At 37.1% G+C, this 27,082-nt stretch overlaps 1 protein-coding gene across 1 annotated transcript; it reads right to left on the bottom strand.

Moving 5' to 3' along the window:
• MBTD1 (mbt domain containing 1) lies at positions 1 to 26,252 on the bottom strand. Its single transcript, XM_010185439.1, has 16 exons — positions 26,149 to 26,252; positions 22,802 to 23,003; positions 21,526 to 21,659; positions 20,581 to 20,695; positions 20,402 to 20,484; positions 15,648 to 15,765; positions 14,862 to 14,996; positions 14,297 to 14,385; positions 12,757 to 12,991; positions 12,383 to 12,438; positions 12,078 to 12,182; positions 11,080 to 11,227; positions 8,442 to 8,524; positions 7,895 to 8,129; positions 7,148 to 7,225; positions 1 to 308 (listed from the first exon to the last, which is right to left on the bottom strand). Exons 2-16 carry the CDS (start codon positions 22,953 to 22,955, stop codon positions 190 to 192), a joined length of 1,887 nt encoding a protein of 628 aa, XP_010183741.1. The 5' UTR covers positions 22,956 to 23,003; positions 26,149 to 26,252; the 3' UTR covers positions 1 to 189.
• Between the last annotated feature and the right edge of the window lie 830 nt (positions 26,253 to 27,082).

The following is a 27,082-nucleotide window of genomic DNA, read 5'->3' on the forward strand; positions in this document are numbered from 1 at the left end:
TTTTTCACTAAAATAGTTTCCCCACCCTTCCAAAAAAATCTGAACTGAGTCTAACTCATCTACAGTTAGCAAAGTGCCCCGGGTACAGTCACCTGAACTGCACCATCCAAGTGGGAACAAGAGTCCGTCAGTCTCGGCGAAAGGCTCTCTTCCTGTCACCAGCGCTCTGCTCCTCACTTCTGAGCTGCCTCACGGCTCCTGTTTGATGTAGTAACTGGCAGATCCATTGCTCTCCTGATCAGACGCTCCTTGAAGGAAGCTGTACTCTTCTCCATCTATCAACTCCTCCTTCAGCTGCAGCGAAGACACTAAAAATAAAAGATGAACATTAAAGATCAACAAAACTAAGTGCAACATTTCCTTAAATTTACTAGTATTTAAATTGGGAACAAATCCCAGATTTCCTGTTTTCTGATACTGTGCGTTTTGGTGATTCTTCCTTGAACACTCCCACAGAAAGATGCTTTCTGACCATAAACTGAACCTTAAGTTATGCTCTACCATTAACATATTTGAACAAATAGCTTACAGTAATATATTCTCTACAGGTTTTTCTCAAGAATTTAGTTTTTTAAAACAGTGGTTTAGGAAGGTAACTGAACGTGTTAGTAGGAACAATGACTGTTGCTCAGAACATTTATTTTACTGTTCACTCATTTGTTTACCATTTATTTCCTATTTAGTCTTGACGTAAGTAAAAATAAGATTAACTGTCGGCCATTTACAATCCACAAATCACATTACTTAGCCCAATTACTGTAAACAGTCTATATGAGAGAAGAAAAAACACTGACAAAGATTTCTCAATACATCATTAAAATTTTAAGATCCCAGAAGATACGTTTCATTCAAGCAAAAACTCTTTTTTATGGTTTTAATCTTCTCTTTATAGAAATGCGACCTAAGACATAAAAAAGGTGTTATGAATAGCAGTAGTCACAAGGACTTCTCCAGTTTCACTAATGAATAGTGATAATTATCACAATACTAGCACAGTGAAAAGAACACTGAAAACAAAACAAGTCAAGACTTTCACTAAAGGTGCAGTACTCACATTAGAGGGTTGATTATACAAAAATAAATGGTTATCCTTGACCAAATGAATGAGAAGAGTATGAAACCTTATAGCTACTGAATAAAAAGTTTATGGGCATTATCAATGTATCTTGAAATGCAGAAATATGCAGTGAAAGAAAAAAACCCCTCCATAACCTGTTGCTACTAGCAGCCTTGCAATAGCTTGCAAGCCATTTGATTACTATTATTTTTCTGTCATCTTCCATGTTGAAACAAATTCTCGTGCTAAATAAAAATAACATTTGAAAATTAAGATATTAAAAAGTCAAAAAGTTGCAGCACAATGCAACTTCTCCTCATTTCTTTCTTTAATAGACACCTCTTCCCCACCTACACAGCCCACAGTCTCTTGCTTCTTCACTCCCCAAAATACTTTTCCCTGCATTAAGCCCAACCTTGATCAAGAGTGGAGGACAACAAAAGTGCTGTCTAAATCGTGAGATGCATAATTGGTTACTTAGATATGCTGCTAATACCCTTAAGCAAAGGCTACAGAGAGGTCAGGGATACAATCTGAAATCCACCAGGCATGTTGTTGTTCTGTACCCCAGTACTTGTAGAATGCTTCTGCAGGTATCAGAGTAATAGCAGTCTCCATAATTTTGCTTGCCTCTGGCTAATGTGAACCTAAATTCTTGCATTTAGGTATTTAATGATACGATACTCCATTTGTCCCTATCATGTAGCTTTTAACTACAATTCTCCATAAGGAAAGCTTAGCTACAGAAGTTACTTGAAAAAAGAATAATAAAAAGGCCAATGGTGGTCATCTGACTGATCCTATTGGAAGTAAAAGGGATGCAGATGTGCAAGGTAGTCTCAGTGATTTGCCTGGAGACAAAGACTGACTGACTGATGTGAAGTGATTCAAACCCCCTGTCCTAGTTTGAGCTAAATAGAACTAATTTTCTATCTAGTGATTTTACTTTTCAACTCAGTCTCTTTTAAGTGGCTGAACTTGCTGAAAACTAGCAGGATGTTTTTCCCAGTCTGCTGCTACTGATAATCTCAAGGTCAATTGTCACCATGGGTGCCGTGTCTGTGCCTATGGGGGGTGAAGCAGACCCAAAACTGACCAACGATGTATTCCATCCCACATACGTCACACTCGGTATAAAGCCGAAGGATCACGAGGGTCTCGACTCTTCTTTCATCTTGGAGCCCTTCCATCTCAGACCCTTCCAACTGTCTCGATGCTGCAGTGGCTGAGGTCTGAGCAGCGCCCTGCTGGTTTGTCTGCCTCTGATCCTGATTCCTCTGTTCCTGCATCAGCTCCCACCTGCTGCTGAGTCCGGTCTGGGACTTTTCCGGTGCCCTGCTGTGCAGAGCCTCTGGTGACATCATCGTCACTGGGGGGAGGGTGGGGGGAGGATTTTATATTGGTTTTGTATATAAATATTTGTACAAATCCATATATATTTCATTATTTTCCTATTTACATCATTATCCTCTAGTATTAGTAGTATTGTTTAATTAAACCTGTTAGTTTTATTTTCCAACCCATAAAGTCTCTCTCCCTTATTCTCTTTTCTCTTCCCTTCTGGGAGCGTCTGTCCAGGATTTAGTGGCCAGCCCAGCCCTAAATCACGACACCCCCAAAACATCACTATAGAATGGAGCAATGACCCAAAGACGCAAAACACTTGTGTACGCTAAAGAAGCGCCATGACTTTGCTAGCGAGCAAAACCACTTAATACTACATAAGTGAAGCACAACTGAAACCTCCTGTGCTTATGACAGTACAAAAAGGGAGAGAGCTGTTTAATGAGCCTTACTGAGATCTCTGACAGACAAGTTTTAGAGTAGATGCTTGTCTCATTACTAATCTTACACTACTTCAATTTAAAGCCATATAGCAACTCCTGCACTGTGCCTACATCCTAGCTGTGGCTACTAAAATGTGAGGCAGTGTGCAATGCTGAGGAATATGCATGCAATTAAAACATTCTGGCTCATCTCAGATGTGTTTTCAACTTATTTTGTTATCAGCTATGCAGAAAAAAAACACCCCAGAACACACTCTCCTGGGCAAGGCTTCTCTTTTGCACCACAGACTCTGTTAAAAGACAGGCATGTATGCACAAGTAGCAAGCTGAAGTAAAGGAGTTCTTGAGAAGCGTTGAAGGGTGTGCAGAAGAGAGTCATGATTTACCCTCGGGGTCTATAAGGTGGCAAGTGGGTTATCGTGTCCCCTTCTGTTAATGGGCAAGACATGGACAAGAGAAACTGTTCTGGATGTATCTTGTAGTCAGTGGAAAATGCCAGTATGGCAGTCTGCTCAGACAAAAGCAAGTTTAAGGGCATGTAAATCAAGCAGATCTAAAGCTAAATCTACCAACCTGGCGACTGTCTGCAGGAAGGCCATAATCCAGTTTGTCTGACAGATCATATTGCTATAACATATTTGTTAGAAATAATTTACCTGGTACATTATATTGCCATACCTATTAGGAAAAGAGAAGAGAAAAAACTACAAGATGCTTGCAGTGAACACCTATCGTCGAAGATTGATTACATTACATAACCCATCCTTAAATACACTCCAAGTTTTAATCTACTTGCTCAATACTACTGATAAAATAATTCTTAAAGAGCTTTTCTCCGCTCACTTACACAGATGCACAATTATACTGTCAATGCCTAAGCTAAACTCAGGTTTTACAGCAAAAATAGGAAAAAGATCAAGTTTATTCTAAAAGGACAAACTATTTTCAAATACAATTTCTACATTAGCAATCCACAAAATTTCAAATAATGCTTGCACTCTGAAGACCTTTTCACAGATAACTGCCTGACACATAGGTAAAAATTGCTACTTATTCTCTGCAAAAGATAATCCACACTAACTTCCTGCTCATGTTAAATATTCTCAAACCCACAGCATCATTCAGTAAATTTTACTGAGTGCATTTTTGTATTTTAAAACTGCAGAGCTCCTCTGTGCCTTTGTGCCTCAGTAACCTACATTACAGTTTCCTATGAACTTTTGAAACAGCTGCAATTCTTTTCTATGATTAATTCCATGATGTGGTGCATCAGCAAGAATGAAAAGCTCCTTAACATAAAGAAAATAAAACAAAACAAAAAAAAATAAAGAGATTTGATGAGCCAGGATATTGCATGCTAGACCATGCTTAGTTCCCACCCTGTCCATCATTTCTCTCTGCAGTAACAGAGACTGACATGGCTGGTGACCTGTTCTGAGGCTGGGACTGGGCTCTTGGTCAGTGCTGGGAGGCTGGAGGGCCTCTGGGGCTGTCTGTGCTGGAAGGGTTGGATATGGAGGAGTCAACTCGTCACCACCAGAGAAGTTCCTCCACACTCCACCTGCCATGGGTAGGCTAGACAAACTGACAGGTTTCTTCCCAACTGCCACCTTCCTCTCTAAACATCAAGTCAAACTAAAATAAATGCTTGCATTAAAGTGTATTAGGTAGCTCAGCCTCTTTGCTGAGAAACAGCTCTGCTCTGCTGCACAGCTCTTCATTTAGGTCAAATTTTCCACCACAGGGAGAGGCCCAGATTAAAACTTGGTTTTTATCTCATTTGACACAATTCTTAAAATCACTGCAGGAAGCTAAGGTCAACCTAACTCAAAGTTTTGCTTCAGGTCCTACTCTGATTGAAGATAACTTTTTTCCTGTTCTAGATCAACAGGCCCTGCCCTGATAGGTAGATCTGTGACAGAACAGAAATCAGTGCTCAGATGAATCTTATTTCAATACAACAAACTACCATTCTAAGATAAAAAGATTTGACATATGGGAACTTGACGACAGGGTTGTTTCTTTAGCTCACACAAAGATGTCTGAATTTTTTTTCCCCGCTCACCTCAAGATTAGGTGATTAATTCAATGAAAAAAAATTGATAACTATTTTGCTTGAAATTTAATTACTTTAAAATAGATCAGCATCTGTCTAACAGACCCCCGTGTTCTGGGTTTTATGCAAGCGTTTTCTTAGGGGCAGTTAGTTCACCTTGCATAGTTCAACCTAGCAATTGGTCCATTTAATCAGACATCACTATGAGTGTCAGACTAATCTAGAGTTCTTCTCCCTCACGATGTTTAAAGCTTTATTTTTATGAAATCTTTCACCTTGTCAATACTTTCCTCCCATACCTGTTCCTTTATCTAGGACCAGTGGCCAAAGGCACATGATAATCCTTAGAAAACCACATCACCTTTTGGAAGTCTCCAATCACAGCATTGGTAGTAACACTGAAGTCCTCAAAATGATCAATGCTTTTTCATATTAGGCTGTCCAGAAGCTACACAGACCACATGAGGATTCATCATCAGGAAATACACTTCACTGAGAACAGCTGCAAAGCATCTACACTTCACATAGACAGAAACAGCATAGTTTGGATTTCAAAAATCTCTATATTTCAAAAGTGAGTTTTTAAGGGATGGGGAAAACTGTTCTACCTTTTAGGGAATGTGTCGTAAAATTTTAGTTTTACACTTGGATGAACTCATGTCTCAGCAACAAAGCTTTCTGGAAACAAGTCTAAATAAGTCAAGATGATACAGATTCTAGTGATAAGAAAGGCCTGATGTTTTCTCTCAGAAGAGTATTTAACATAATAAAATCTCCTAATGTCACATTAAGGACTGTTAAAGATTGTTAGTCAAGTTTGTTGACTTGCAGGTAATCTAACTTTCAACATCAACAACACTGCTGATTTGATTGTTTGCTAGGCTGTCCTACTAGAAAATATCTTGACAGAAGCAGGGCCAATTCAAAATGACAGATCACAGACCCTTTTCTGTAACTGATACGCCTATATGTCTGCAGTGTAAAATACAGCACTTTTTTCCAACTCTCCACTATCTCCAAGAAAACACCAAGAGAATGAGTGAGCACAATGATTTGATGCTCTAAGTGTAATATACACAGTTATGCTGCCTGGAGCTAGACCATGTACTTCTATGAAGACAAACTATTCATTCTCATGTGGCAGAAAAAACCTTCCACTCCTAGCTGTAATTGGTTCTTTTAAAAAAAAGAAAACAAAACAGTAAAATCTTGAATTAAACATCATTAAAAACTGTGTAGCACTCAAGACTACAGGCCTACCCTACGGTCTTATTTACCACATCATCTCTTGCACGTACATTTCTTGTACAATAGCTGCCATGTTGCTGCTGCTCTTAACTCAAGAGGTAATTGCCTTCCAAAATTATCAAGTTATTGAAAAAATGGCTTGAGAACCTACAACATAGCTTAGAGGAAAGGATACAGATGGATCTGATTTACAGAGAATGAGAAAAGGCACAAGGTCCTCTTATGACTGACCGCCTCTACTCCCTTCATTTTACTGATTCAAAATAGATTCAGTTTAAGCCAACAGTCACAGAAATAAAAATATGGAGGAATGCAAAATGTGCATCTGTGCAAATTCAGATTGGTTGTGAACTCTGAAGATAATTTGAGCCCAAGGGAAACAATTACTATGTGAAGAACCTGTATACTTCAGATTCTTAAAAATCTCATTATCATGTTTTACTGTGACAAGAACAGTCACATATAGCAGCACTATTTACTGTTTCTGAAAATAATAAAATAGAAGTTTCATTTACATACAGCATCCCACAGATGTCATCGAAAAAACTGGCAAATAAGCCACTTTGTGTTAAAAAGAAATCAGCTAGATGGTAGTTTAAATTTTCTACATCTCATTCTTTCTGATCCAAGTAACTTGGTTCTTATTCCTACAACTGTTACAAAAAGCAGAGTTAAAACTGTATTAATCAATACTTGAGTATTTTGTATAAGGTAGTACACCTATATAGTCAAGCTATTACTTAACTAAAATGATGTCCAAATACAACAAATACTGTAAGTTGTCCACCTACAATGTGTATATATTATCAGCAACATCAACTCTGTTGCAAGTTATAAAACATGGTTATTCTCAATGAAAAAGTTCCTTTTATGGGATACTGCACCTTTAAGCATAACACCTGTTCAAACACAAACATTTCCAAAAAGAGTAAGGACTTAGGGAGATACCACAAGCTTTTTAAACAACAGGAAAAGTGCAAGCACTGCTCTGTCACCCACTTTTTTTATGTCCTTTGTACTGTTGCGATTTAGCTTTTTTCTTCTGTTTTGATGAACTTGACTGGCTATCTCTTGATGCTGCAAAAAATTAAGAATGCAAAATTAAAGCTCAGTATTTTGGAAAAACACCTTAGAATGTGTGAAAGCTGCTACACCATTACAGAATTTCTTCTTTCTGACTTATCAAAGGCAGAATACCTTTGTTTTGGGAAAAGGCTCCCATTAAACTACTACCAGTAACTACAATTACTCTCTCACTAAACAACTAATAGTTCTTGAAATACAGTTGTCAATTATTACTGTATAACTTGAGCTGACAGGACAAGTCTTGATGCTCTAAGTACAATACAGTCTTCTGGCAAAAATACTTCTGCCCATGACTATGTAATGCACATGCTGAATTCCATCAAATTCAATATATAAAGCACATATATTTGCTCTCTTAAAGCAATATAAATTCCAGTGGTGTTATTCAGAACCGAAGAGTAACAGGCTTTTTCCTCAATCAAATAAGCACCTTCTGGCATAAAAAAAAAGAAATAGCAAGTAGCCACAGAAACACCCAGAGATACTTTAAAAGTCAAGGTGGAAGAGATCAGAACTGCATATGCCTAAGCACTAGCAAGAATTTGTCCTATCTGTGTTATGCCAGGTGACCTAACTCGAAAAGGATGAAGTGAGGAAAACCATCACCCAAGAACAAGGACCAGTAAGCAACAGTTACATTATTTACGATACACAACTTACACTGTGGTGCTGGAGGCTGTAGTTGATATCCAGTTAGCTGACACCATCCCACCGGATAGAGGTCTGGGGACTCGCAATCCACCCACTGATCATATTCATCTTCCCACCCATCAAAGTGTATCCTCAACAGACGATGGATAATGCGAGTTACTGTGGCCACACATACCAGGCGAGGTTCCATCAGATCCACAGCCTCCAGTTTCATTCCAACATGAAACCCATGGTTTGGAACTTCCTGGAAAAGCAAACACAGCAAATGTCAGTAAACAAACATGTTAATTCAGATGGTTTAAGCACAGTGTTGAAGCAATTTTTTTAGTCAAATACCAAGTATTATTTATGAAGTCTCATAAATGTACCCTTGTATTTATTTAACTTTTCAGAAGTATTCAAGCTTAATATACTCCAATGGTTCTTTTTTCTAAAAGATGCTGGTGTCTTAGCTTTTCAAAATTGTATTTGATTAAACAAGTCAGTCCTATGGACTATGCAGGCAGAAATTTAAATACTAACTACAGTTTAAAGAAACATGTATAATGTTTCTTACCTTATTGAAGAGCTTTACAGGTGCTGCTATTGAGTCAGTTTCCCTGAGGTAGTCAAACCATTTAAAAGGGAGTTTTGCATAACCTGTGAATTTTAAACAGTATTTTCACACATCAACTGCAAACTTCACACAAAACCAACAAAAATAGTATATCTGCACTGTATTATGGCTAAAAAGACAACAAAGAAGCAAAACATTAACATCAGAAACTTCCACTCTCTGAGCTTTGGCCTAAGGGACAGAGTCATCTGGACATTGCCCATTTGCAACAAACAAGATGAATGAACCTCTGGATAATATAAAAAGTGTCATTTCATGTTAAGATTAATTGTTCATACTTGAAACTTTCTGTCCACGTAGATCCTTGATCTCTACAATGCCCTACACAAATGACCCAGAACAGATCATGTAAATAAACACATCCAGTGTCTTTCCTGCAGTGAAAGAGCTCCACTAGTAAAATACTTCAACTGTTAGGAACAGTGTGGTAAGAACAGGCATGGATATTTTAAAACTTAAATAAGGCTAAAAATAGCAATAATATGGAAAATTACGGGATTTTTTCCCCCCAAAACCTTAAAAGCTATTATAAAGGGGAAAGAATAATCTCTCAAATACGTTTAGCTTTTGTTCATCTACTGAATACACAAAACATTTAGGATTTTTTTTCTCCTTTGGGCAACTTCTACAACTGCTTAAACCAACAATTCTCAAGTTCTAGCTGGAGCAAAAACAGCTTGAAAGATTTCTGTGGTAGTACACAGTGTTGGACATTCTGGAAAAAATGGCAGCACAGTGGGCATGGCACAGGGAGCTATATGAAAAGCTGGATCTCGTCTAAGTTGAGGTAGAGAGCTCTCACTGAGCCATAGCTCAGTACTGCAGGGCCAGGGTCACCAGGCCCAAACATTCACGGCCCAAAACGCAATCCCATTCTTGGAAGTGTCTAAGCATCTTCATCTTCTACTGATTTCAGCAAGAGATGAAGATGTTTGGAAAAAATAATCTGAAGAAGCCAAATGATTTCAAAGCAACTTAAGTTATCCACATTGCTAAATGTAAATTGGGAAGGAGTGTTCACATTACGTATGTAATACGTGTATGAACAGACATAGTTGGATAGCCAACAATTAATAAAGGTAATGATGTATCAGTTCTGCTTTTCTTCTTAACGCACAGTTCCTCTGGCTAGACCAATGTATTTGTACACAAGTCCTTTCATTAACTTCTCACCACATACACACTAAAGATGTGCACAAATGGTCCTTGTTAGAGAAGTCAGAATTAAGAAACTGTCCATTTTCAAGCCAAAATTTGGAAAGCAAACCTCATAGGAGCTAAGAAGCTTTGATCACTTTGATCCTATTAAATATGTTAATGCGCATTACGTTCTGTATTTTACTCCTGTTAATTCCTCTTTCAAATTACTTTTAGATTATTGCATTACAATCGCTTCTCAGTGGATGATACAGGACTGTTACAGAAAACTGCAATAAAAGGAAAAATATACATGTAGATAAAGAATAAGGTTGCCACGATACAAGAAACACAGAAGTATAATAAATCTGTTAACAACAAAATTCACACACTATTGTGTAAGTAGCGTTTGAAAAGGAAAGAGGAAAAGTTTTGCCCCAGAGATTTTTCTATTCTGTATCATCAATTTAATGTATTTAATGTATTTTAAAATTGATTGATATGTACTGATGTGCGTGCTTTTTTGTCCTACAAAAACTTTTCTTATTTCATGAAACTCTTGCACCACATGTTTTTGAGGGGTGACTATGCCCATGAATTTCTAGGCAATAAATTCACTTAGATGAGTTAACCGAAAAATAATAGTAAAGTTGTCCAACTGCACTTTCCATGTACTCAAAGATGAGATTCATTAGTGTGCAAGAATGAAAATGAAATTATTTTCTTCATGTTGCATTACACTGTCTTTGTAGTTATTACCTAGAAAAATAATAAATACAAGTAGAAGCCTGCAAAAATGAAAAAAAAATCCATAGAAGACCATCATTATGTGGTGTTGTACGGCTAGTTACAATCTTCTTTGCAAACTGCTAGATGAAGACAATAAAACGAAAAAATGAAGGCAATACAGTCATCTGTAGACATATGTCCTAGTGGACAGGCAGCTTCTTCTCACAGAAGGGATTATGCAGCATGCAGCTCTAATGGCTACTTCCTCAAAGCTCAAGTTTGTGCATACTCTTCAAAAAATTAACTGGTATTGTTGCAAATTAGCCTGAGATTCTTTCCAATGTTCATTAAACCTTTTAGTGGCCAGGACTTCCCAAGCAATGACATATTCTGAACAGTCCTTTTAGTTGCTAGCATATTTCCCACTCAGCGGATATACTATTCAACTTGTGGCTATCCTCAATTTCTGACAGCAAAAGCAAATTATTTTAGCCAGAGAATCAGATGTTCAATTTGACTTTTTCTAAATTAAGAGTTTGTTATCTCTGTTTTTGATTATTTTGAAGTTACGCTGTTGCACTTGTTTCAGACTTGAGCAAGTCCTAAAAAGTGACATGAATTTTGTAGACTGAGTTAAAAAACAAAGCATATGGCACATACAATATCACTGGAAAATATTAAAAATAAAATGTGGTCAGAATGCTATATGTACCTCTGGGTGGAGTTAGTTCAATCATGTTAATTTCACAGAAACCAACAGGGAAAATAGAAGGGGAAGTGGCATGGTAACAAAACCAATCAGACCCATCTGCTGCTTCTGAGCCATCAATCCCAATCATAAGATAGCCATCTGCTAAAACCTTTGTAAAGAAAAACAAAATTTTACATTAAATACCTTGAACTGTGTGATAAGGCTAGAAAGAAAGCATGCCATGTTTCAAGAGAGTGAGAAGAAACTCAGTAATAATGGAAGTACACTTAGAAGGACATTCAATCATAACAAAACAAAAACCCCAAATCATACCTGTCACCAAGACTGTGTGTACTGTTGTCAAACGTACCCTCGTTAACTGAAAAGTTATGAGATGAACGTTTCTTTTTCCTGATCTCTAGTTCATTTCTATTGTGAACATCAGGTCTACTTGCAAAGCCTCATAATTTAGTCTACTCTATCTTGCAAGGATATTCTGCACACCATTAACCAGAAAAAAAAGACTCAAATCACAACCACACTCCTCACTGGTAAGGTTATGCAATTCTGCTAAACTACTTTTTACATTTTCTTCCTCTTTTAAACCAGATTTTGCACAAATGGAATCCCTTTCAATCAAGCTAGGAAGAAAGTACAGCCTTAGAATACCTTCATGCACTTCTGCGAGTAAGAAAGATGAAATTTCTTTCTGAACAGTTGTAAAACATTTGGTATAATTAGCAGAAGACTGTCCTGCAAATCTCACAAACGTATCATATTCTAATTAAAGGGAAGGCTGAATTTCTGAAGTCAAAATTAAAAAAAGAATCATTATTACATGAGTATATTTTTTCATAGCAGTTGTAAATAAACAGTTAATGAATGTATTCCATAAACATTCACTGTGTGAATGAACTGCATTTATTTTGATTTTGAGCTTTTTGTTTCAAACCTGAATAAAAGGCAAGTGAAAAAAGGATTCTGATCTCCCTTCCCAAAACACACATTTGTTTTCTTACCTTTCTAATAGTTGCCACACATATTGCCGAAAGGTTTAAGGGGTCTATAGCTTCCAATTTCATTCCTTCTTTAAACCATTCTCCAGCTGCATCAACCTCTTTTACCTAAACAATCATATAACAGCACCAGAAGATGGAAACATTCATTCAGGATGACCAATTTGGTAAGTGTCTCAATAAAAGAAGTAATGCTTGTGCTAGGCATATTTCCAGGACTTAAGTAGAGTTTAGGGTCCGTTTTACACACACCAGGAACTAAAGGTCCTCAGTCAACTCTGAGAAAACAGAGTTGCTAGCAAACTCACCTTGATAAATAAATGTGGAGGTGCATCAAAATGTCCATCCTGTTTCTTTGTAATATCTACAAGGAATAATAAAACATTATTCAGAAGTTCTGTTAACAGAGTAGACAGTATGTTTTTCTGAATATGCTAACTAGTACAATGCAATATTCTTGGTGTGAGAGGTCCACAGTCTATAGTAAGACTACCATAAAAATCTGGAGGACATAATCCCTCTGTTCTCCTTATTGACTTCTACCTGAGATACCTCTGCAACAATTTCACTTGTGAAAAGAAAACCAAAACCAAAATTCAGTATTACAAGACCACACAATTAAGTCAGGCTTCTCCAAGCCAGTACTGCCCACAAAGACACCCCTAAAACACAAGCAGCTTACCAGATCTTTTGAATCTGTGTCCTATACTTCGCGACCAACCAATATGATGAATGAGTGGACTGTACATATGGCACCAGAAGTCATCGGTTTTGTCTTCACTTTCTTCATACACCAATCTTAGCCGTCCCCCAATGACACTTTCTACCACTGCTACCCTTGTTCGACAAAGGTGCGTTTTGTCAACAACTTCTACTCTCATGGAAGTTTTGAATGGATACTGCATACTTTCAGATACCTTAAAGTAACAGGAAAAAAATCCCATTCTGTAAGAACACACTGATTTTCCTTAGTCCTCTGTCTTTTGCTCTTAATTCTGCACAGCATTCATTTAATTCAAGTACTTGTTAATCAACCTGCAAAAATTACAAGTTATTTCTCTTACACTTCATTGTACATAGTTTTCTGAAACATTTAATTTTTCCCTATGTAGAATAGATGCTACTATGTTTTAATTTTATCAAGTACAGCCCCTCACGCAATTCTCCCATAGGTTACAGGAATTTTCCTTTGACTTAATGAAAGTTTGTTCAGTTGTTAACAATGGATAAAATTACCTTGAGAAACAATTCTAACAACAGTAAAAAAGCCAAGATGGTTGGTTTGTTTTGCTTTGTTTTTCTTTGTCATCCACTCAAAATGTAGCACTTCAAAAACAGGGTTAAAATACTTTATTATGAAAGGTATGGAAAACAAACCTTCCACATAATTAAAGCTGACCACTGACAAACATATTCATACCATACCAAAAAGAAAGGAAGAGAATGGAAATAGATGTTCATCTGCCTTGTGACAATACATTCTGTTTAAAAATCAGTGTCTGCCACTTGCCATTTCCATTATGAACTCCCCAAAGTGCTGAGATCTTGCCAATTTAATTTGGCTTCCAACAGAGCTATTTTTAAATATAAATTAAAAACTGCAGAAATGGTTTTTTAGTTTAGTTTTAATTATTAGATGCAGCCTAAGACAACAAATAAGCCTCATATTCCTACTAAAAGCTATGTACCATCTCACAATATTACTAAACAGACCACACTATACAGGCAGATGCCACACTTAACAACATGACTTAAAGATAGCAAAAAAGTCTAGTCCAGAGCAGATGAAAACATATAAAAATATGTACTTTACTGCACCTACATATGTGCTATATGAAGATATTTTGTTCAGTTTCTTGAAATAGTGCATGATAAAAATAATTCCCAGATTAGAAAAATCAGTTTTAATTTTCCTTACATATTATAGGGTAGCTTATTAGCACTTTTTTTTTTTACATTGGGGTATTTTAAAATTAAAATAGACTAACTAGTTTTTAAAGGAAATTACTTTCTGCTAGAAGAAACAGTTTTCCAAATACATACTGACAAGCAGGGACATAAATGGAGAATAGAGATTCCAAGGAAAACTGTATTTAAGGGAAGAAACTACTGTATCATCTTCACTATAAAAGGAGCTAATGTGCCATTGTAAAATACCTCAGTTCTTCACATTGTGCTGCAATTTTGTTTACAGTATATCATTGATATTGCATCAGCCTTACCTTCTGAGAAAAGTCAGGAGGAAGTGTTTTGGCACCAGTAAGTCGTTTCACTAGAAAAGCTTTCCAGTTTGTGTATTTGTGTTGGATGGCTGTTGCAAATGAAGGGGAAAAAATAAGCCACTGATTTTTAATTGTGTCCGTTAGAGACAATATTAGAGTCTGGAATATGTAAAGAAGAAATCCCAGATGACTGTTAAAAGGCCTGGATGACAATAATGACAAAAACCTCTTTAGAGAATGAACGCTACCCAAGATTAAGTTTATTGGTATGTCAGGGCAAAGAATTTAGTAACGAAATATAAATAAAATCAGTGCATGTTCACATCACTGATTATCTAACCACTTCTACCTTGATCTTAAAAACTAAGTCACATCAGATGGGCTACTCCAAGAAACACTTTCAGCATCAGTAAAGTCCTTACTTTTCCAGGAGTTAACATGATTTATTCATAACTACTGAAAAAGTTGCTATGGTAAAAAAATACTTTGATATCTGGACCATGAGCAAATTTAGTTTAATAAAGAAAGGCTTTTACATCAATCAGTAAGGCTACTGTTTACATACTTCGAGGAGGGACTAGGGGCTTCCCACTGGTTGCACACCAACCAACTGGGTGGATGTCAGACCCACAAACGTTGCACCAGAAGTCGAGACTTGAATCATTTTCAAAGCCTTCATATCTTAGCAGAGCATTGTAGCCTGAAAGAAAGCAATCCCATTTTAAAAAGGCAAAAATTAAACAAGATTATAAAAAGTGTATTCCTATTTCTTTACCAATTATAATTTGTATTACATTTGATTTTCTAGATAACTTTTTATAGAACGTTATTCTTACAGCACATTTCTGCATCTTATTAATGCATGGAATGGATTACTTTGATAAATGAGCATGTGCTATCATGTATGTCAAATTTTAATTAAAAATTCTTGAACTATACGCTTTTATAAGTTTATGTAGGTGGACAAAATTAATTCATTACCCACAGTATCTGCTTTTTCATATCTTAGCTACATAACCTTGAATTTTTAACTTTCAACCAAGAAAAAATGATTTGCATAACAAGGCTTGCTTGCTAGTTATTCTACAATTTCCTGTCTCTTCATTCTGCATTGCTCTTACAGTACTGAGGCAATACTAAAAAAAAATCCCAGGTATTCTCAAGCATCACTGAAGCCACTGTAAAACAGCATAACTTAGCAATAGCTTTATAACATATAACTTACTGACACAGCTCTGACAACCTAACCAGCATCAACATTCCACTAACCAGGTGACCACTGACTCAATTATTAGCTCCTTTTACACAGTTATCTTGATTATTTTAATAATTTCAACTAAAATATATTTACCTGCTAATTTTACAATTCCAGCTATCCAGAAGACTTTGGTAGGTAGGCTGCAGTCAGTGTTTGGAACCTCCACTCGCACTCCTTCTGAGATATCACCCCAGCATGTCCCCATAGGTGCCTATCATTTAAGATGTTGGGGGAAATTAATCAGCTCACCACATGGAAGTATTTTTTTGTGTTTTATTAGTGTTTTACAGGCCACTTCAAAAGACAAAACAATCATACACAATAAGACATAAGCGTGTGTTTAGGAAATAGCCTATGAAAACCTAGTTTAGTTTTGATTTGAAGCTCATGCATTGTAATTGTATATATTACCTTGTATTTCCTGCAAAAAATACAGGATTCCACATTTAAAAATTTGCAAAGCACAAGCACAAATTGCATGTGCTCACAGGCCAGCTTTTTTCTAATACATTTCAACTAGGTGCAAGCTACTGATTTGAGGGAGAACGGTGTAATTCCTTTGCAATTCTACTTGCAAGAAAATTATGGTACTTTGAATTCATATCTGCACCACAGACACCAAAATCTTTACATTCTGTAAGCCAGAAGCGTTCCTGAAAAAATGCTTAAAAATTATTTGTTGAATCATTCTGATGGTTTATTATGGTGGGGTTTATCACTCATTGGTTCACATCCTCACAGAGAAACAGGCTTGCAAATCACTTGGAAGTGACCAGCAAAAAGCACTGGAAGGCTGAGTGGCACCTTTTTAATGGGTGCCAAAAGGCAATGCATAGCCAGATTCGTCACCCACTGTCCTGAGGGCTTAGCCTAATGTGTTAGTAACAAAAAGAAATACAAGCTTGATGAACTATTAAGGATTTTGGGGAAACTGGAGATAGTAAACTAAGTATAACTTATCTCAAGAAGAGCATTTTGTTGAACAGAGTATAATGAAAAGACAGTCAAAGATGGTATTGCAGAGATATCAGAAATGCAGTGCTGAAGAATCTAAAACCTTAAAAGTTACTCAACTGAAGCTGTATTGGTAACAAAATAGGAAATGACAGTCTACATTAAACTGGAGACCAGCAAGAAGGGAAATATTCAGATTCGGGGCATTTTCGAACAACAGCCATGTCAATTTTAAGGTGTTCTGAAAAACAAGTTCTTATCAGTTCAGAAAATATCCAGATATCACAGGGACAATCAAAGGGATCCTCTGGTTCTGTCCCACTGTGGGCAGATGAGATTCCAAGGCTGCGTTTCATTTACAAAGCTTTTTGCAAACACAGAGAGCTTCACTACTCAGTGGGAGCAGCCTCCAGCTTCACAGAATTCCAGCTGAGAGCCACAAATGAAGAAAGCTGGATGAATCCTCAATGACTGGAAATCACGATACTGGAGTTGTGCTGGCAGTTAACAACAGCCAACTAGCAGCACTAAAAGCCAAACTTGTCTTAAAAGGGATATCCTTCACCAGTAGAAATATTTGAGGCTAGGCATGCAGAACTCTTAACTTATTAAAGGAAAAAATAAGTTATTGCAAGTATGGCAGTGTCTTATTCTTGAAGCCTGGTCTCTTCATGTTCTGCTATGTCCCATCTACACCAGTCTACACTGCAGAGCTCTTTACTGCCATCTGGCAGACAGAAAGAAAGCACAACTTGAAAGGTAGTGGTTTATTTTCACACACAAAATATGCAGATACAGCCTCTTTGTCAAGTCCTATTACATACTCGTTATCTCTAAATTGACATGTGCAGCTTTAAATGAATTGGGGAAATAAAACTTTTCAAACTACTTATCTTAGTAAATCTTGTTGCTTTGTATAGAGATACAGATGAGGCCAAACAAAAACAGCAGTGCTGAATAATTTCATAATCCAGCTGCACTTAATCGAGAAATATTTTACTGCCTGCTCATCGATTCAGTTGATTCAAAAGGAAAAGTATATCAAAACACTTCTCCTCACATCAACCGGTAATGGAAATAAAGTGTTTTAGTTCTAGAATGTGGATTGGTATAGAGGGAAATAGCAGAAAGTTAAATTTGTCCTTGTCTGTGAAAATATTGGTTCTGCTAGTTCTCCTACACCAATCCATATGGCTCACCCTTTAGAAGAAGAAAGCCATCCTGTACAGCATCACTACTGAAATGCCAGATAATGTTACTGTCCTGAAGCAATGGTTTACAGTATACCTGGTATACCATGCCATCTTTTCCTTTTTCACTCTTAATATTCTTAAGGAAGGAAGACTGGATAAACCAGGGCTATATAACAGCCACCTTCCTTCATGTCTTTTGTCTTAATCAGATTAATGCATCAATGTTTGCACGGTGCTTTGAAAAACTCAAAGCTCCAAGTAAGTGTTAACTCTTATTCATCTCCTGGCTGGAAAGGTTAACTCTGAAGTCTGGATTGGCATAGTGCGAACTAGCAGAACCATAATTTACAGGTAAGAACAAATTTACCTTTCAGACTCATGACGAAGAGATCCACTTCGGGTCACTTCCAAACAAGGAAGATCTGGTTCATTGCTTCCTGCTCCAGGAGATGACTTGGGAAGTTTTATCTGTGAGCGGCAGCTGCCTTCTCTGCAAGGTAAGCTGCAATCAAGAAGGTCTTGTTTGACAGGAGCTAAGTGTCCCCATATGCCTTGCTAAACAATGACCCCATCGCTTCTAAGGGTTTTGCATGGCACCAACATTGCCACAATTTCAGACTTGAAATTTGAACCAGGATTTTAATGAAGTGATGCTACCAATTCCTGAAGCATAAGGATACTGTGGTGATACCTTGCATGTGAACAGTACCCCCACAGAAGGTCATGTCAGAGAAGATAACGTGCAAAATGGTTTAAAATAAAAAGTTCAAAGCAAAGCACTGCCACCTAGTGTAAAATCCTAGAAATGGTACCTTAGAGCAAATTTCACTTACACATTTATTTAAATAACAAAAGAAACCAAGAGAATGAAAATATTTCAGCTCAGAATAAAATTCAACTGGAAGAAAGACTGAAAAATTCTTAACTACAGAAAATGTGCATCTCACTAGCAACAGATTGGAAAAAAATTACTATTAATTGTGCTAAGCTGTACATTAAGTATTACTGACAAATGACTCAAAGCACTGCATTTGCTTTCATTTCTATGAACGGTTTGCACTAATAAAAGCAAATATAGAAAAAAATAAAAACTGTTTAGAAGAAAACAAAATTGGAATGCAGGTTAGCAATGAGCACACTGTATGTTACTAATTCATAACACAATATTAAAAAGATTAAATGAAGAGTTATCATCCTTACATCAGCTACTGCTGCGTGTCTGATTAAAGCAATTTGACAAAAAAAGCTGCAAGGTGCACAAACCATAATTCTGGCTCTGTCATGGGCTTCCCATACGACATAAACCAAAGCAGTGTCTCTACTCTGTTTTACTGAACTATAAAGTGGGCATAGCTGCACTATTGCTAGTGAATTTCATTAGCATTACACAACAGTGAAGCCTGGAATGAAGGTAACTTCATTCAACTTAATGAATGAAGCAGTAAGAAAGAAATAACTCCTTTTAATATGAAACATTGTAGCACAATTTACAAGTGACCTAACTACTGTAGCTGTATCCTAATTAAAGATGCCATATATCATGAAGCATTTGTTGTGTTAAGAGCACAGCCCAGGTTATCAAATACTTTTTGATATGTACTCATGAAATTAATTATTATAGCGTGTATGTAACTGTGAATGCAAAGTGCAAACATGCTTACTTAAGCACATGGAACTCGATACAAATTCACGAAGCTATACTAATGCAAGGCTCTGTTCTGGGCAATGGTTAGGGCCTCTAAGCATAAAGGGTGCTATTCAGAAAGTGCCAACTGCCAAGAGCCCTCAGCTCCCACTGACGAGTTGACAGGGCTCAGCATGAATTCCAGAGCTGGACAGAAAATACAGCTCTCTTCTCCCTTACGGATAACTTCCATGGAACAAAATGTTTGTTTTGATTGCAATTTTCATCAGATAATTCTGAGCAAAATAACTTTCGTAATATGGAGCGCTCCAACTTCCAAAATAAAACTATGCTGAGAAAACACTTTCTGTCAGAAAGTTTTTACTTAAGAGACAGAAAGCACTGACAACATTTTAAACAAGTTAAAATTAAAGATAGATGCTGCTAAATATTTTCTTCATCTCCTAATTATATTCTGTAACAACTGAGGACTTTATTTGTAATTTTTGTATCTCTAATATGGTGAAAAGCAACCTCTTTAATTTCAGGTTTAGAAAAAGCCTTCATTGTACTCTATTTCTATGCTATCTGGCAGTATGACTGATAGGGAGAATCTGACAAAAAAAACTAAAAAAAAATAAAAATGCTAAACCCAAGTATGTAACCAAAAGATCAGTTCAACATAAGGAAGCAAGCCTGACTCAGTCTAAAAAACCTTTTGTAACTTTATCTAATACAGCATGATCTGATTTGGCTTAATATTCTGTAAAGCATCTGATGATTTTGCACCTTGAATGTCAGAAAAATAACCCTTTCACTTCTTTCTTTGCTTATGTGAGCATGTATGATGATAGTAACTGATAGTGTTCAGAATGGTTTTAAAAGGACAGATAAAACCAAACATTCTTATCTAAAAATTAGTCATACTAACAGTTTACAATGCAAGTTTCACAGTCCAAGGCTATGAAACATATTTGGATATGAATCTTTTGCAAAAATTAATTCAAGAATTAACATGGACTTGCGCTCTCATGTGCGCACACACAAAAGGATAGCAGATATTGAAAAGTACTTACGTGTTTAAAACAGGTAACAGGAGCTGCTGTGAAGCTATTGCTATTGATGTAGTTCCCCCAGCTGAAACCTTCAACAGGGACAGCTGCTAAGAGAAAGTTATTTTATTTAGGAAGCTGCTAATGAGCCACAAATCTTGTATCACCAAGTATTTGTTTCAGTTCTGTTCATATGCCATTACCTGCTTTAGTCTTTGCTTGGTTTTGTAAAGTCGCTTGATACTGAGCATATGCTGCTAATTTCGCCACTAAGGGTTGTTTTTGTAGAACTTTAGCCTTCTTTGTCGGAGGTTTACCCTAAAATAAAAAAGCTAAGTAAATAAAGCCTTTCTAAACTCCCATCAGGAAATTTCCATAGGTCTGTAGTATACCTCTGGTAGAATAACAGACTGGAAGTTGAGCAAGTATACAAAACTACACGTAATATTAAATAAATTTAAAAACCAGTAGCAAAGAATGTCCAAAAGATGACTAGTATTCCAACTTGAACAGCATTATAGATTGATTGTTGTTTACCTGAGAAAAAGATATCATTTAAAAGCAGGTCAAAAAGAACTTTTAATCTGATTTATACCAATGCAATTTCTTGGCATTGTTGCAATAAGTTTGAGATAGGACATAATGATATTTCTTGACAGTTCTCTTTTCTTGACTGTTACAAATATACCTTCATGACTATTTGATTAATATTTTAAGTGAACAGACCAAAAATCTATTTTGCAAATCTATATAGTTAAGAAAACCCTCAAAACTAAAACGCAGTAGTGCTAAATAAACCTTTATGCTCTCCAAAGTCAGAAAGTATCCTGGGTATGAGATGCATGGAACTTCAAGTCACTACCTATGCAGACTGAAGATTTTCCCTGATCTTTTTCTTGCAGGAGGACCACTGCAGCAAAAATGAAATAAGGAGTCAGTATTCTCTGTAATTTGCTCTGTTATCCACAGTAATTTGTTCATTGCTGATACAGTTTTGAGTTTTGGCTCACAAAAATCACTTATGTGAAAACTTCAATGTGTTAGGAAACTTGACTTACATTAAAACATCATGCAAGTTTTAAAAACATACATGTTTTACAAACACAGACTATTATAAGTATAAAAGAAAATGGTGTCTGTACCGCTACCTGAAGTCTGGCCAGAATGCTGGCCTTCTTGGAGTTCGATGAGTAGCTTCTAGAGCACGACACACTGCAGAAGCGTTTTGTTTTAGAGTAAAAAGCGTCACGGACACCAACCATTCCACACATCTCGCATGTGGCTGATTAGAGGAGAGAAAAAGCCAAATGTGAAGACTGTAAAGGCGTCAGCAAAATTACAGAACAAAGATGACATAGGAAAGTCCTGTAGGTGGCACCATCAAACAGTTTCTCAGGGTTTGACCCTGAAGCGAATGACACAGAAAAATAACTTAAAAATAAGACCACCACAACAAGTGTCAGTGAAAGACTAAGAACCTCGAGTTCATTGGGGAAAGGGTGCTTCCTTTCTGCTCCCTATTAATTTTAGCACTGGTAGAAGTGAATGACCCAGCTAAATTAGTGAAAGCAGATTTCTGTGCTTTCATGGTTCTCAAGGAAACATCTGCTTTGAATCTGGGGCTGCCAGTTTTGATTTCCTCTAAATATTTAATACTTCCGACCTGAAATAAAACCAGATCTCTTTTTTTGAATCAGAAATTAGTATACTTAAAATACCCTAGCCCACCAATGTTCTCTTCTAGCTTCACATGTTAACAGCATCACCCACTGAGTTGTTCCATGACGAGTGAGAGTTTGTAACCAACTTATGCCAGTGAGACAATCCCGAGATTCTATCCAGATAGAGCTCTACTAATTGCTCATGATTCTGACTAAAGTATTTTTTCCCCAATGGTAAAAGCAATCTTCTCTTTTTTTTTCCTCCAATATATGCTAGCTCACAGCTAGGAGGTAGTAGAACAGGTATACACTGACAAACTTCATACAGTGTCAGTGATGAGGTTTTCCTAGTATGGGAAGAAATTTATGTTATATACACACTATTAAAATACAAGTTAGAGAGAATATACGCCCAAGCATAGAGAGAACACACTGATATTTTCCCCAAAGACCAAAGAATAAAAACAATGTACATGAGAACATAGATATGCATGTGCATATATACCCAACACATACTTAACAGGAGGGCAAATATTCCCATAGTATTTCCTTCCCGACAGCAAGGTACAAAAACCTATCTTATTTCAGCCTAACAAAAACCAAAGAATTCCCCTCCTCCCTAAACAAACCAACCCCAACCCTTCATCTGCTTCTGGTCCATTTACAATTGAGACCAATATTTGGGATTGGAACCTTGCAACTCACAGCACAAGGCTAAAAACACAAATGTCAAGCTCTTTGTAGCCATGCACCACATACTTACCCATGCCAGATTTGCCATCTGGATAAGTATAGACCTGTCCATTGTTCTTTATAATTGGGAGACTGGATGGCAAAGGAGCAACCTCCTCTTCACTCTCATCTGAACTGGAGCTGCTGCTGGTGTCCTCACTACAACTATCATAACCGTCAAACATCCCGAATGAATCACGTCTTTTCCTTTCTGGTCGTGAAGTATGTTCTGTCTAAAAATAAAAATAAACAAGCAAACAACAAAAAACTCCAAAGAATAGCAGAGTATTCTAAATGAAAATATTTCAAAGCCAATCTTAAAAACTTTCGAAGGTCAAAGTCAGCCTTCAAAAGCAGATGTACTAACAAACTGCTCTATCAGCGTGGAGATATGACCCACATATTGCCTATTAAATTAGTATTAGCAGAGTCAAAACTAGTCAAATTTTGGTAGCATGATACACAGGAAGGAAAAATCTCTCTTGATCCTCTGAGAATATACAGTAGCAGTCCATACATTTCTTTTTCTTGGTATCTTCCGAGTTCATTAATCCTGATGTGCCGAATAATGACAGCCACACAGATCTTATATGCAAATGAACACACTCCAGATGGCTGCAGCCAATTTCACCAAAATTCATTCATTTGAGAAAGCTGGGCAGTGAAAAGACAGTTCAACCATGAGGGCACTATTCCACAGGAACAGAAATTAGCGTCTCTCTCTCTCATTGGCTTGTGGGGTTATCGATAAATCGGGCAGCTTCCCTATGACTCACTTTCTCACGTGTGAAACAGGAATACCTCTCTACCTCACAGGGACATTTGGAGGATTAATATATTAACAATGATGAAGAGCTCAGTTACTATGGCAATAGGGTCTGTATAAATGCTAAAAGATAGAAAGGTGACTAATTTGCCACTGTCATATACGAAAAAATGTTACATAATAGAGTTTTCCTGTAACCAAAAAATCTAGGGTCAAATGAAAACACACAATTCTGAAGAATGCATAATAGTTAAACTGTTTCCAGTAAAGACATTTAAGTATAAACAATACATTAACTGCTGTCTTTTTTCTGATGCACTTCTAATACATGCATTTTAATACAGTGACAAGTTTCACTTTATTAATATCTTGCACAGCTCTACTGAAACAAGGTTACCGCTACGTAAGCTGTCCTCATTAAGCTAAAAAAAAAAATAATAATGAAAAAACCCAAGTATTTCCACTGTCCTTAACAGTATCTACTATGTTTAGGAGAAAATAACAGATAAAGAGAAGACAAAGGAAAAATCTACAATAGAAGCACAAGTTAGGAGAATGAAGTACAGCCAAGAAAACAAAAAAACATTAAGAAAGCCTTTGCCTCTACTTCCTTTTCCAAGAGTTAATTTTATTTAAAAGTCATTATAGACATAAAAATAATATGCAATTGGACTTTTCCTTCTTAAATTGCATTTGGATTCATAGCTTTAAGATTTCATTACAGTAATTCCCCAAATCCCTTTCCTAGAGAGTATATGCCTGAACATCTTTATTGTTGGATCTCATTTGAGCCTTTTCCTGCCATGCTACCCCTTTATTATAATATTCTCTATTTTCCTTTGCAAACTGACTAAATCCTATTACAGAAGGATTTCCTTAGAGTTAAAAGGGAAAAATGATTTCCAACTGACCCAATTCTAGCATCCAATTAAAAAAAAAAACCCAAACAAAAAAACTCAAAAAGCCAAAACAACCAAACAAGAACCAGTAAGCAGAAGAGGTTATGCAATAAGCTAAACAAACCTAAAACACTTAGAGCAGCACTGACACAAAAAACAACAAAAAAAGTCTGTGTAATGTTAGTTATGCACAAATTTCTCAGCCAACAATTCAAAATTATATTTAAACCAATCAAAACTTAGGATAAGGCATAACTTGACAACTCCTTGAAGGAACTGACATCTGCCTGCAGTAGCTAGGAAACAGTTGCAAGCATCAAAGGAAACACTCGGCGATGGCAGAGCAAAGCCTAGTCCTGACCTGCCCAGGGAAGAAGCCTTACCGGGGCACTATCACTGCTGCTAGGAGCCAGCAAGATGTCAGATCAGTTATTTGTTTGTGTGTGCACGTGTGCAGATTAATGCAGAAGTTGAGCACAACGTTGTCATGGATACAGTGTTCTGTGAACAGTGCCAGTAATTTACAGATCAGAAAATGAAGACTAGGCATCTTCCTCAGGATTTCATGAGCTCCTTCATGTCTCTCAATATTTAACTTTCCTTGACCACAGCCTATGCTAACAAATAAAATGCAATACCATATTGACCATTCACAACACTAATACCACACCACCACAATGTCTTTCTAGTATTTTGGATAGATATTAGTGGTATTTCAGGGTATTTCATAGGCAGGATCTCCTTCCTCATTCACTCCTCCTCCGTAAGTCAGCTGCTCTGATTTCACCAGGAGATTAGGGCCTCCTCCCACATAAAGGAGGACTTCAACCCTTTAGTAGAGGCTGCAGTGCAAGATAGTCTAGAAACACCCCTTTTCCATTCCATGCTGGAGAACTCTGGATCCACACAGCAGTTCTGCTTTACCAGTGCTTTGCTGGCAGAGCTTTGAAACACTGGGGCAGCTCAGAAGGAAAAGTGCAGCCCAGTCCCTCCAACTCCCAGTGCTGCAGTAAAGAAACTGCAAGGGAAGGTAAGAGAAGAAATGGGAGGCTGGAGGCAGGATGAGGGAGCACAGGCACACACAGAAGATGGGCTGCTCTAGACAAGGTGAAGCACGGTGCATGATTACAATTGCAGTTAGCAGAAATAACACAGTTGGCGCTTTTTTTTTTTGGTGGTTCTTTTGCATCACATACATTTAGAACCTCACTATTACTGCCAAGCCCTCTTTGCCAAAATATCCACAGAAGAGAAAGAAAACTTTTTCACTTTCTATATGGAAAGCTGAGCTCTCTACTAAGAACATTCTTCAGCACTACCCAAGTTCCCAAGTAGCAAGCAAAGCTTGTTGAGTTTAACTGCACTGTCAAAAAAAGTCTCATATCACCTTTCCATTTAATTTGTATTTGGCCAAATTCTCCAGTTCAAGTTATGAGCAATTCAGCAGCTTTGCTTATTGTTTTTAAAAAATACTGTAGTTATTATCAAAGATTGTTATCCAAGATTTTGCCAGATGATGACAATATTTGCCAGATAATTTATGTAGGACATTCTTAATGTTAATTTACAGTTGTTATCTGCATTTTAATTCTGGGGAAATTCCTCAAAACATGTTTTGTGAGACTTGGAAAATGCACAGTTTTGCAACAAAAAAATACAAAGTACTTCGTGCACAGAAGTAGGTGGGAGTTAGGGAAGATGAAATGCAAATACCTATGCTGGAATTTGGCTAGAGCAGATCAAAACATTTCTATTTTGATAATAAACACCACTAAGGTTCTTTTTAACCCATGTTGAGAGATAGCATTTGAAGAAACAAGTGAACAAGAACAATCTCTGATCAACTTCTGCAAGAAGGGTTGAGGTCCTGTTCTTTTGCAAACCCTCTGTAACATTTGAAACAAAAAAAAGTTGGGGTACAACTCTGACCTCAAAGGTCAAAAATGGCATTCGTACAAAAGGTACAATAAATGTCTCAAACAGAACCACAACCGAGATAAAACCGCTGCAGCCTGCAATTCCTGCCGAGCTCTTGCAAGTGATGAGCAGCAGCAGCATGCCTCACCAGCTGAGCAGCCTATCTTGTCTGCCTGACAGAAAAGCACCAGACCAGACCTACAGGACCTCTAGGAACAGAGGCCTCAGAAAGAACAGCTCACTGCCCCGCACGGTTCTCCCACTGGATTTTGATACACTGTCTGTGAGAATGCAGTCCTTCACTCAAAGAAGCTAGAGACTAACAGCAGCACTAACTTCATCTAACAACCATAGTAAGATCAATCCATGTTTCACAATATAGGCATTCAAAGAAAAAGGTTTCCTACTGTACGAAGATGGATTTAGGACTACAAATCATGCTGAGGAGGTTGTCTTTTTGTCAAAACTGAACCAGATCTAGCAAATGAGGGAATAGAATCCTGCCTGTCTGTAAAGCACGCCTTGAGCAAGAGTCTGGTTTACCATCAAACACAGAAGCTCGTAGCTGGTCAATACCAAAAGCGCAGCAGCTTAACTAACTCCACCACTAATAGCGACACTATCGGGACATTCAGCGGAAGCAATGCACAAACAAAAGAACAGGACAAATTTTAAGCATACTGGCTAAGGCTTATTCTCCTAATGAGATTACCAGTTCCTCAACAGGAAA

Source organism: Mesitornis unicolor, unplaced genomic scaffold (genome assembly GCF_000695765.1).
Source record: "Mesitornis unicolor isolate BGI_N332 unplaced genomic scaffold, ASM69576v1 scaffold15080, whole genome shotgun sequence".
Lineage (NCBI taxonomy): Eukaryota > Metazoa > Chordata > Aves > Mesitornithiformes > Mesitornithidae > Mesitornis > Mesitornis unicolor.